This window comes from Pelophylax lessonae, assembly GCF_965119305.1.
Source record: "Pelophylax lessonae genome assembly, chromosome: 4".
In the NCBI taxonomy this organism is placed as follows: Eukaryota; Metazoa; Chordata; class Amphibia; order Anura; family Ranidae; genus Pelophylax; species Pelophylax lessonae.
Genome location: NC_138771.1, coordinates 20,672,851 through 20,685,511, shown reverse-complemented (window position 1 = coordinate 20,685,511; position 12,661 = coordinate 20,672,851). Strand labels below are relative to the sequence as shown.

Sequence of the window (12,661 nt, the reverse complement as noted above, 5' to 3'; positions counted from 1 at the left end):
AAAATTATTTTTAGTGACCAATCAACCAGAAACAACGAGTCCTAATATTAAACACATCAGTAGGAAGATCTGCCTCCTTCCATACCATTAACAACCCTCCAACCACATCCTCAACTAATACAGTAAATGGAAAATCTGAATATTGCAAGGGAGCATTTTAAAAAAGGGAATGTTTAGTGGTTCAATGCATGCTTTTCTATTCATTTCCAGGGCTTTTTTTTTTTTTTAGAATTTTAAAAAGAATATCACTTGAATTTTATAGTCTTATTCAGAAAGCAGGAGAAACTTTAGGCTCCTTTTTTAACACAATACAATTTCTGGTTAACATAGTGGACTAAAAAGCGTGAGTCAGACATGTGACTTATTCCCTTTATCACATGGATAAAGCCTAGTACACAGGGAGTTGAACATAATAAAAAGCAGTCAGCTCCGGTCGGAGCCGCTATACTAACTATGCAAAGTTAGTATAGCGATCTCCGCTGCTGGACTGCTGTGTTCTGACAGGCAGACACCCCCCCTGCAAGAACACCCCGATCTGTGCTCCCTGCTATTGGCTGAGAGCGCTGATCGGCTGCTGGTTTTCCAGCATGCTCGTCTGACAGAAGCCAGCCAAACTGCTTCTCTTGGACAGGGCGGCATACACACAGGCCAAATGTTGGCCGTTTTTTTTTTTTTTGCCGATGTCTCCTGACATTCTGCTTATGTGTACGGGGGGCTTAAAGCGGAGTTCCAGCCTAACACACTCACCGGTCCAGCGATGCGGCCGCCCGAAGCCTCGCTCTTCTCCCTCTCTGCTCTCCGGCATCACTGGTGTGGGCACCCGGCTGTGACAGTTTTGCAGCTTCACAGCCAGGTACGCACTGCGCATGCGCGAGTTGCGCTACGCGTCGTGATTGGCCGGCAATCTTCTGGGACCTCCGACATGTCCCAGAAGATTGCAGGGAGGGAGGGGGATAAGAGAAATTCCGCTCAGGGCGCCGCGGCGCTCCGAGCGGAAGTGGGAGTGGGTACCTGTCAAAACTAGGTAACCGCTCCCCCCCCCCAAAAAATGACATGCCAAATGTGGCATGTCAGGGGGTTAGCACTACCTAAAGCGGAAGTTCCACTTTTGGGTGGAACTCCGCTTTAAGGGTTGCCCTACACATTACAATATGACCCTACAATCTCTGTACAATCAACCTTAGATCTGCCAAAATTGTGAGGACCTATCTAATCTATCCAATCAGGCAGGACCTTATACTACATAGTAGAGCTGCACGATTCTGGCCAAAATGAGAATCACGATTTATTAGATTGGAATAAAGATCACGATTCTCTCATGATTCTCTGTGTAACAAAAAAAAAAAATTGGGATAACTTTACTGTTACGTTTTTTTTTTATTCATTAAAGTTTATTAATTGCGTTTGAAAGACTGCTGCGCAAATACAGTGTGACATAAAATATTACAACAATCGCCATTTTATTCTGTAGGGTCTCTGCTAAAAAAATATATAAAATGTTTGGGGGTTCTAAGTACTTTTCTAGCAAAAAAAAATTATTTTAACTTGCAAGCAACAAGTGTCAGAAAAAGGTCTAGTCTTTAAGAGGTTAAACTTCCTTTCTCCCTGGCAGAGGGAAGGAAAAGGTACAATGTAATCATTTTGTTTATAGTTACTGGGAGTTTTCCACAGCTGTTTTCTCTGCTCCCTCAGCTATGCAAAGAATCGAGAATATGTCAGGTTTAGATCATGGGGGGGGGGTGAATCGAGATCGCGATTTTCATACGATTAATCGTGCAGCTCTACTACATAGTTGTTCGGGGGATCTAAAGGAGATTGAGCAATCGGATTATAACATGTGTAGTGAACTTTAGTCCCATGCCTTACTCAGAGACTCCAGGAACAAAGATAACTATGTGTCATCTCTTTAGCTAAACCATGGTGCTCATGGAGCCCTTTGTCACATTTTTTATTGTTTATTTGCAAAATAAAAAAAAACTGATATAAAACATCAGTAATAAAAAGGGAGTCCAATGTGTCAATTAAAATGCACTAGGCATGAGAGAGGCTCTTTTCATGTCCTGATGTCAGGCATTATTAAAGTAACAGTATAGGACTAAGTACTTTGTTGCATTGGTAAAAGCAATGCCACACCAGGCTGAATGGATATATTTTATACTTGAGTTACTAAGCGACAGCCAAGAAACCTTAGGATTTAGAGAAGATCTTTAAAGAAGAGTGGACCAAAATCGCTCCTGAGGTGTGTGCAAACCTGGCCACCAACTACAAGAAACGTCTTACCTCTGTGCTTGCCAACAAGGGTTTCTCCACCAACTACTAAGTCATGTTTTGCTTGGGGATCAAATACTTATTTTTACTCACTGAACTGCAACTAAATTTATAGCATTTGTATTGTGTATTTTCTGGATTTTTAGTTGATATTCTGCCTCTATCATTTAAAATACACCTATGATAAAAATTAAAGACCATTTCTTTGTAAGTGGGCAAACATACAAAATCTGCAGGGGTTAAAATAATTATTTTTCCCACTGTATGTACCACACATAAAATAATAGCACATAACTGAATTAAAGGAAGCAAAAATGAGTTCTGAAGCTAATGTGAACAAAGTATTCTTGCTTCCACGTAAATGTTTACATGATAATTGCAGTGTACAACCAGTAGCATATGCTACTGCATACTAGAAACAGGGATGGGGGGTACTGAAGCAGATGGATTCTGGAGCAGCTATGCATGGCAACCAATCAGCTTGAAGCTTTAATTTTCAAAGCTTAACTGAAAGAGCTGAAGATAGAAGCTGATCATTTGCCATGCAGAGCTACTCCAGATTTATTAAATTCTCCCCAGACAAGCAATGCATTTAAAATCTATAATAAAATATGGATAAGCATAGTAACCTTTAAGAGACACAAACAGTACAGGTTAACTTACTGAGCCCTAACAGATCAGCTCCTGCCCTACCAGTTCCAGCTCCTCTCAACAGGCTGGTGATCCGATAAAGGTGTCGAAACCCTGTTTTGCACTCGGTGGCAAAGAGGAACTGGATCTCATCCTCCCGGGTTTGCGGAAAAAAGTGCAAGATGTCATGAATCTGAGGTAGAGAATAAAGAATGAAATAAATAAATCAGTTTAGAGATCAATACTTTGAATATGGAAATTTTCAGCCTGATCACAACTCCATGGAAAGAGTGGTTCAGAGTGCATAATACAGATTTACCTTACTAGATTCAACTTATTGGTATTTACATTTCTTTTAATCTAAGGCTGGCCATACACTATACAATTTTCTTATTCAATTTCCTTTAGATTTACCTTAAACTATGTAGTGCAAGGGCCTGCCTGACTGCATACAAATTGAAAGTGTTTAGGTTTGACCCTATATCACATGGTTTTGGTAAATCTAAAGGAAAGTTGAACAAGAAAATTGTATAGTATATGGCCAGCCTAAGGCACATAGGGCATTGAAGAGAGAGCTTAACACACACACTAGAGGGTACATTTATTACCATATGTATTGTATTAAAAGTAAAATTCCAGGCTAAACCTGACTAGCCTTAAAAGTGCCCCCCCCCCCCCCAAAAAAAAAAAACACCTATGCTGACTAACCTTTGTAAGACAGATGTATATTACTTACCTTATTTTAGGCCTCTGGTTCGACCACATGGATCTGGCTCCCCTGTGAAAGCCAGTGCAGGCTGAACAGGAAAAGAGGAAGCGCAGACAACAAATGGGCCTATGGGTAATATACCTCCTGGAGTTCGCAGATGTTGTCTAGCGCTCTTCTCCTCTCCCCTGCAGCTGCCGCAGACTGACACAGGGGGGATCACCTGCATGGACCAAAGTTGTCTGAAAATAGGTAAACACAAATTTCCCCTACAGGTTAGTCAGCATAGGTGCAAGGACAAGGAACGGAGGGTGCACCAACCTAGCACTTTTACTTTGCGATAGCTTTATTAGTGTTAAAAGAAGACGTATACTCACAAACACCAGGAATAAGGCACATCAAAGTCCACAATGCAATTGAAATGGCCTGGTCATCTTAACAAGTCCCGGGCACGAGAGAACCTTTCAAACTGTTGGCGCATTTCCAGGGGAGATCCCCAGAGCTCTGAGGAATAGAGGATCTCCCCTGAGAAAAGGGTCAGCCGCTTGGATGTTCTTGCGCTTGGGACTACTCTAGATGACCAGGCCGTTTCAAGTACATTGTGGACTTTGATGTACCTGATTGCTGATGTTGTTTGTGAGAATACATCTCTTCTAACACTAACAAAGCTTAACACTAACAGAGCTTTTACAAAAGGTAATGTGCTAGGTTGGTGCACCCTCTGTTCCCTGTCTTTGGAGTATTTCTTCTGGGTTTCCCCAGCCGGTAGTGGGCAGCAAAGCCGGTGCGAATATTGATTAGCCAAAGATGTCCGATTGATTTTTGCCAGTGCACTTCTTTAGAGCGCAGGAGATCGCTCCTTTTTTTGTCTAGTCAGCATAGGTGTTAGGAGGGGGCATATTTAAGACAAGTTAGGTTTAGTCCGGACTTCTACTTTCAATTCTGACAATTTCATTAATAAAAGTTTAGTTAGCGGGCTACTGTATTGTGCTCACTCCCTGACCAACTCCTTTGGCCTGCAGAGTGTCAACTTAAAGAAAGAATCTGGGCATAGAGGGAACACTTGGCCGCAAGGATGAGGGAAATATGGCAAGCATACACTAGGCAGTTATTTGTTATTGTTGGCTATTTCAACCGATTCCGATTAAGAACTAGCTCATTATGTAATACTTACCTTAGAACGAAGCTGTTCCAGCGGCGCCCGCACACCACTGACACCTTCCCTGGAGTTTCTTCCAGGTTTGCAGGCTCCAGCGCTGTGATTGGCTGGAGCCGCGATGTCGTCACTCACGTGCATGCGTGCGGGAGCCGCCATTCACAGTACAGGACTTGGAAGGAACAGCACCTGTAGCCGTTCCTTCAGAGAGCATGCGCCAGTGATGTCACTGGCTGCATGTCATGTAAATATCTCCTACACTATACACGTTTAAGAGATATTTACACTACCTATAGCTAAGCCTTGCAAGGGGGGGGGGGGGGGAATAAAATTAGTAATAGGGGTACATAGGGCAATCGGCTTGGTAAATAAGGTAATATAATAAAATCATAACGTAATATAAAATATGGTACAAACAACCGATTGCCTAGCATATCTGACGTTTTATCAGCTCATTATGATTTGGCATTTATCATGTCTTTTAATGTACCATTCACTTAAGTATTATATGTATGTGCTAAAGAAATGACTATCAAATATGGAGACAATCCATAAATAAAAATGGGGATTTGGTCCCACCATATGGCCATATCGTGCTCAAGCCTTTTTTAATATACATGTCGCTTGGTTCATAGCTGCACCGGCTTTAGATATACATGTTCAGGGTTTGCGCCCCCAATTTTTTGCTTGTTTATCATATGTATGTACCATGCTATTTTTGTAATGTTATGCAAGATGACATTTATATTATTAAATTGTTCCTTCCTTGCATCAGTGACTCGACCATTCTATCTGCCAACTGCTTCCTCACACACTTCACACAAAGTCCCAATTTCCCCTTCCTTCCCGTTTTTTTCCTGTCAGATATGCTAGGCAATCGTTTGTACCATATTTATATTATGTTATGATTTTATAATATTACCCTACTTACCAAGCCGATTGCCCTATGTACCCATATTACTAATTTTATTCCCTCCTCCCTTGCATTTACATGACCAGGGATGGAGGCATCTAGCCCCATTTGGGCAGCGCCTCATATAAAGTCCCAACCTTTTGAACTTTTTGATATAGTCAAGCCTTGTTACAGGCTTACCTATAGGTAAATTGCAGGTTTGCAGAGGAAGTTTACTTATTCGTGGGAATATTCGTCATCAGGTACGGAAAGTGACGACAGCGACGATTCGGATGTCTCTTTCTGGCACATCGCTTCCTTGGAAATTCTGAAGAATCATTTAAAATACTTCCCAAATTCCACAAGCTATGTGCCAAAAAGACATCGGAATCGTCCCCGTCATCACTTTCCGTACCCGACGACAAATTTTCCCACGAATCACTATCGCTCAGTTTTTCAAGTAACTCAGTTTAACCATTGCAGTTTTCCAGTTCGTCTAAAAGCGCTTTTGCACAAAAAAAAAAAAAAAAAAAAAAAAAAAAAAAACGGGGCACTGGAAAAGTCACCAGGTGAAATGGCATGATACAGTATAACATGTTAGGATCACAGCTTTGTATCATCTCATTTGTGCATTTACACTTTTGAATTTGCCTCCGGTTCCAACCCCCTGCGTCACAACGCTCACAGGGAGGGAACCGGAAGGCAAGTGCCGGCAATCAGCTGTGCACAGAGCGGGGAGAGAGTGTGAGGACGATGGGGAGGACAGCAGGGGAATCGCAGGGAAGGGGAGTAACATTCTGGGGTAATCCCAAGTGTAGCTCGGGGGTTACCGCTTTTGGTACTGAAAGTTAACCCAGAGCCACACTCAGGAATACCGCCAGGGAGATTAAAGGGAAAGTAAAGTCAAAAACTAACTAACTCTAAACCTTACTCTCACATTCTAAGCCTAATCTATTTAGCCGTGTAAATCAGAAATCGCTATACTTGCCTGTTGAGCAGATCTGGTCTGGTCTCCAGAGGCAGCTGCTGTGTGCAGGAGAGAACTGAAAAGGCCTGGGAAAGGACTGGGAAGTGACATCACCTATAGAGTTACTATGAGGCTTCCGTTGTCGGCTGCCTCTCCTGCACACTCCCATACACAAGCCAGCTGATGCTGGGACCGGACCGGAGCGGCTGAAGAGGTAAGGCTTAGAATGTGGCTTGGAGTGGGTTTAGACTTAGTTAGGTTTTGGACTAAACAGTCAATGTTGGGTTGTCTTGATCCATTTGGACCATGTTAATGCCTATGGGTATTGATGAACACATCAGTAAGTGAAGAGCAGTAGGTGAGCAGCTAATCGTCAAACAAAACTACAAACTGATATCTGAAACCCTGACCCCCTAAGGGATTCTAATAGCGTACATTTATCCATATATCTGTTGTCTCCTCATATATCACAAGTGGTGCTATAGAGTCCGATGTGGAGTCTGACAGTCGATGGTGCTCGGATAGGTCTTTATAGGGATCCACGAACAAAGAGGGTGGGATGAGGACAATCTGCAGACGTGTCTGTGGACGATCTAGCAGGATAGCCCAGGCACTGCAAATATAGACGAGAAAAGTTAGAAGATGCATAGTGTATGGCTTGTGTGCTGCACTTCCACAACTACAATCTCTACAAAAACTGTATCACATCCACGGCAAGCCACAGGCATGGAGGCTGCAATTCTGTTTCTCTTCCTGTGAGAACACTAGTCACCTGGCTGCCATGCTAACCCATTGTTTTATTTCTTTCAGTCATTTACCCACAATATGTATACAGTTAAAGACTTCGATTGCTATTGGGGCAGTCGTGCAAGCTCGCTTCTGAGGCAACTGGGTGTCCATAGACACACAGCATGGCTTGACCCTACTCCCTCATTGGCTTCCACTGCTGACTGAGCCAATGAGGAAAGAGCCACTGCTCTCATGCACATCACTGTATTGAGATTGGGCTCGGGTAAAAAAAAAAAAAAAAAAAAAAAAAAAAAAAAAAGGGGTTACTGAGGTGGGGAGGGGAGGAGTTGGTCGAACTGCATGCAGAAAGTTTTTTTTAACCTCAATTAATAAAATGCATTAAGAAAAAAAAAAAAAAAAAAAAAAAAACACTTGGGGGTCACATTAATAAAATGAGTCATAAAAACTTTTCAATTTACGGTTACAACTTGCGAACAAGTAAAAAGCCATTTAGCAGATATCAACCCAACACAAGGTTAATAATCATAATGAAAAAGGGAGGTGGGCAGAATCCAGTTCGATTTGCAGTAAAATAAACTGCAAACGCTGTCCATAATAAATCGGAAAACCAAATGCTCCCATCTCCACTACATTATAAATTCCCATTAAAATGTAAATAACTGCTGAAAACCCAAATTATAAAAAAGGAAAGTCCTGGAGCAGCCAGCCAGGGATCCCAAAACTTTAAATTTATTCGGACAGCCCCTGTGTTTAAAAATTAGCTTCTCTAGGTAGAATAATGTTGATTTTGAGCAAGCCAATCTTCTGATGTTGAGGGGAGAAGATAAACATTTTAAAGCAATTTGTTTCCTACCAAGGGAAAGTAACCTGTGCTAGGTTTTTTGGGGCGTATTTAAAGTATTACTAAACCCACAACAGTAAAATCAGTCTGTATATGCAGTAAAAGATGCTTATTAACTCACCGTGGAGCCTAAAGGGATTATCCTCTGCACTGTGTAAAAAGGGTGTTTGATCCGGTCTTCTCTGATACTCCCCTTTCCAATGTCCCAAAACCATCTCCTAATAGTACACGCCTCTACACATGCTCAGTATAATGTGTATTGCTAGAGAGTTTTTTTTTTTTCTCGTGGAAGAGTGCATGTTATCAGCATAGGGCCAATTACCACTGCCCAGAGGTCATGCAGCCTCCTAGTACAATCAGGGGAGAATGAAAACTCCTCCTACAAACTTTACCCAGACACTAACAGAACTCACAAGACTGCTCTAACTGCTGACAAGAAAACGTATTTAGCAGTTTATATTTACTAAAACTATTGCATTTCTTTGTTCTGTGCGCTGTGGGAGACCAGATATAGTGACTGCAGGCTCCTGGGGAGACCAGATATAGGGACTGCAGGCTCATGGGGAGACCAGATATAGGGACTGCAGGCTCCTGGGGAGACCAGATATAGGGACTGCAGGCTCCTGGGGAGACCAGATATAGGGACTGCAGGCTCCTGGGGAGACCAGATATAGGGACTGCAGGCTCCTGGGGAGACCAGATATAGGGACTGCAGGCTCCTGGGGAGACCAGATATAGGGACTGCAGGCTCCTGGGGAGACCAGATATAGGGACTGCAGGCTCCTGGGGAGACCAGATATAGTGACTGCAGGCTCCTGGGGAGACCAGATATAGTGACTGCAGGCTCCTGGGGAGACCGGATATAGTGACTGCAGGCTCCTGGGGAGACCAGATATAGGGACTGCAGGCTCCTGGAGAGACCAGATATAGGGACTGCAGGCTCCTGGAGAGACCAGATATAGGGACTGCAGGCTCCTGGGGAGACCAGATATAGGGACTGCAGGCTCCTGGGGAGACCAGATATAGGGACTGCAGGCTCCTGGGGAGACCAGATATAGTGACTGCAGGCTCCTGGGGAGACCGGATATAGTGACTGCAGGCTCCTGGGGAGACCAGATATAGGGACTGCAGGCTCCTGGAGAGACCAGATATAGGGACTGCAGGCTCCTGGAGAGACCAGATATAGGGACTGCAGGCTCCTGGGGAGACCAGATATAGGGACTGCAGGCTCCTGGGGAGACCAGATATAGGGACTGCAGGCTCCTGGGGAGACCAGATATAGGGACTGCAGGCTCCTGGGGAGACCAGATATAGTGACTGCAGGCTCCTGGGGAGAGCAGATATAGTGACTGCAGGCTCCTGGGGAGACCAGATATAGTGACTGCAGGCTCCTGGGGAGAGCAGATATAGTGACTGCAGGCTCCTGGGGAGAGCAGATATAGTGACTGCAGGCTCCTGGGGAGAGCAGATATAGTGACTGCAGGCTCCTGGGGAGATCAGATATCGTGACTGCAGGCTCCTGGGGAGAGCAGATATCGTGACTGCAGGCTCCTGGGGAGAGCAGATATAGTGACTGCAGGCTCCTAGGTTTAGTAACACGTTAAGGACCCTTGTAGACAATCAGAAAAATGGACAGGTGGACCCGATTGGGCCAACCATTGACTTCTATGGGGAGGCGGATTTTAGCGGACATGTGTCCACTAACGCCTGTCTGCCATCTGATATAAGTTGGTACGTTCGCCATCCGTCCAGCAGGTTGGATCGGATAACAACAGACAGGCTGTCCGTTTTCATTCCATCTCCCCATAGAGGGGAGCAGGACTCTGGCCGGCCCGTCTCTGCACAGTGAGTGGAGACGGACCGGTCATCCACCTGCTTAGCGGGGATCAACAGAGTGATCCCCGATGAGAAAGCGGAGTCCATCCAAAACGGATCCACACCGTGTGAAAGGGGCCCAACTGTTAGCTGGAGATGAACTTCAAACCAATACATTAAAAGTTAATGTTTCCATTTCAGCTAGAAAAATTAAAACAATTATTTTCGTGGTAACTGCACCTTACAGGGTTCAGCATTCTTTTTTATTAATGAAAGACAGAAAAAAAAAAAAAACACCACTCACTAATTTCCATCGGGAGTCCATCCAGCTCTAGCAATGTATTCACACCCTGAAAATAGCACTTCAAACGGCTGCCGGAGTTCTTTGTCTACCACATCCAGCACCTACAGAAATAAAGATAGGTTGATGTTGGCAGCACAGTACCCGAGATCTGATAAAATTCTGTACGGAATATGTAGCCAGATATAAAATTCCCCTTTACAAATGATCCTTACATTACTCCTTACACAGGGTGGCAACCGAGACACTTCAGTATCCACTAAAAAAGATTCAAAAGTCCCTAAAGTGATATTAAAGACTTTTTAAAAAAAAAAGAAACATGTTATACTTACCTGCACAGAGCAGCCGGGATCCTCCTCTTTTCGGGTTCCCCGCTGGAACTCTTGGCCCCTTCCTCCTGCCCCCAGAGGAAGTAGTTTGCTATGTGGGGAACCCAAGCAGGCTCGCTCCCGAGCCCCTTCTCCGAGTGTCCATTCACATACAGAGCCGCGGCTCGATCCGCTCCCTCTCTCTCTCTCATTGGCTCACTGGCTGTGACTGACTGACTCTCTCAGCCAATGAGGGGGGGAGTCGTTAGAGATCCAAGGCTCTCGTGCACATCACTGGATCACGATGGGGCTTGGGCAAGTATTAGGGAAGGTCTTTTTTTTTTTTAACCTTCATGCATTCTAGGGCTGAACGATAGTCGATGTGATATCGACTATCATTCTGCGGGCGTACGCGATATTCATATCGCCGAAGACGCGATATTTAGCATAGGCAGGGAGAAGTCGGGACTCGGGGGGAGGACGACGACTCACAGTGCTGGCAGCTGACACATCCGTTTTGCTTTCGGCTGTGATCGGAACTCCGCCCCTCCAGCCCGATGCAATCCAGCCCTCCCAGCTCTGCCTCTAGTATCCAGCCGACCATTACTCCGCCCTGCTCCGCCCATTGTCTCTCCTGGCTGCATCGGGGGCAGGATCAGGCTGTAATATTTTGGAAATAGATTCAATGGAGAGACAATGGGCGGAGTAATAGTCGGCTGGAGACTAAGAGGCAGAGCTGGATTGCATGGCGGGGGAGAGGCTGCAGAGTGCTACAGTGCAAAGCAGCAGGAGAGGGGGGAGAGAAGTCGGAAGCATGGCGGAGGAGCACCGGGGGACAAAGGCTGCTACCGTACTACTGCTGGGACACTTCACTCAGCCCGCTTCCTCAACACTCCGGCTCCAACACAAGGCTCGGGCTGTCCGGGCGGGAGAAGTTCTACAAGTGTGGCGGATCCCCTGGTGGAGAGCTGAGCTCTGCTCACTGATCCCTCCTCCGGAGACTGTCCGGGAGAAATATTGCGATATATATCGTTAAAAACGAAATATCGCAATGTACTTTTTTCCCCAATATCGTGCAGCCCTAATGCATTCGATCAGCCTTTAAAAAAAAAAAAAAAAACTGTATTGAAAGAAATACAGAGGCTGACTACTCCTAAAAATGGTGATGTACGCTTGTGCCAGAAGAGTGACTCAAAGGGGTTGATTTACTAAAACTGGAGAGTGCAAAATCTGGTGCGGGTCTGCATTTTTGCCAGAGCTTAATTGAACAAGCTGAAGTTAGAAGCTGATTGGCTACCATTGGCACCAGATCTCACACTCTCCAGTTTTAGTAAATCATCCCAAAAATATTGACGCTAGAGACAGTCAGGCATTTTACATTAAAGCGGATCTACACTTCATCCAAGCTTTACAAACAAAAAAACAACAACACTATTTAAATCATTTTTAATAATCAAACGCAAACTCCCCCCATCCACCCATGTCTCCATGCTTTTTTTTTTGTTGAGAAATCACTTTGAAAAACACCTCCCTAGCATTTCTGGCAGAAGCCATCTTGAGTAAGGGCAAATGATTCATGTAGCATTTACTCCCTGGAATCCATTTGCCCTTAGCTGGGGCATGCACGAAGGAGTGTGTGCTAAGCTAAGAAATCCCCCCCCCCCCGAATCCTGGCATGTATGACATTTGCCAAGGCAAGAAGCCAGGAAGTAGCTGAAGAAAAAAAAAATGAGTAGCTGATATACTTTCCTATCTATTTACTAATGCTAGCAGCATAAGTATTAAAAATAATCAATGTTAATTGGGAGAGTGCAGAGTCCACTTAAAGCAAAGTCGGCCTACATATTTTTCTCCGCACATGATCCCTCTAATCACAGCAGCAAACAAAGCCTCACTGGTGACAGACATTAAAGCTGAATACACACTACACAGCTTTTGTTGGTAGATTTCCTTTAGATTTACCTTCAACTATGTAGTGCAAGGGGCGGCCTGATTGCATACAGACTGGAAGTGTTTAGGTCTGACCT

The 12,661-nt window shown here is 44.5% G+C and overlaps 1 protein-coding gene across 1 annotated transcript in view; it reads right to left on the bottom strand.

Annotated features, from left to right (window-relative positions):
* Positions 1-12,661, bottom strand: part of DPP8 (dipeptidyl peptidase 8) — an 84,597-nt gene that overhangs the window by 32,460 nt on the left and 39,476 nt on the right. Inside the window, exons 9-11 of the mRNA XM_082254184.1 lie at positions 10,330-10,430; positions 7,055-7,232; positions 2,932-3,091 (exon numbers count right to left, since the gene is read on the bottom strand). Coding sequence (XP_082110310.1) covers positions 2,932-3,091; positions 7,055-7,232; positions 10,330-10,430 — 439 coding nt within the window. The remainder of the gene's footprint in view (positions 1-2,931; positions 3,092-7,054; positions 7,233-10,329; positions 10,431-12,661) is intronic.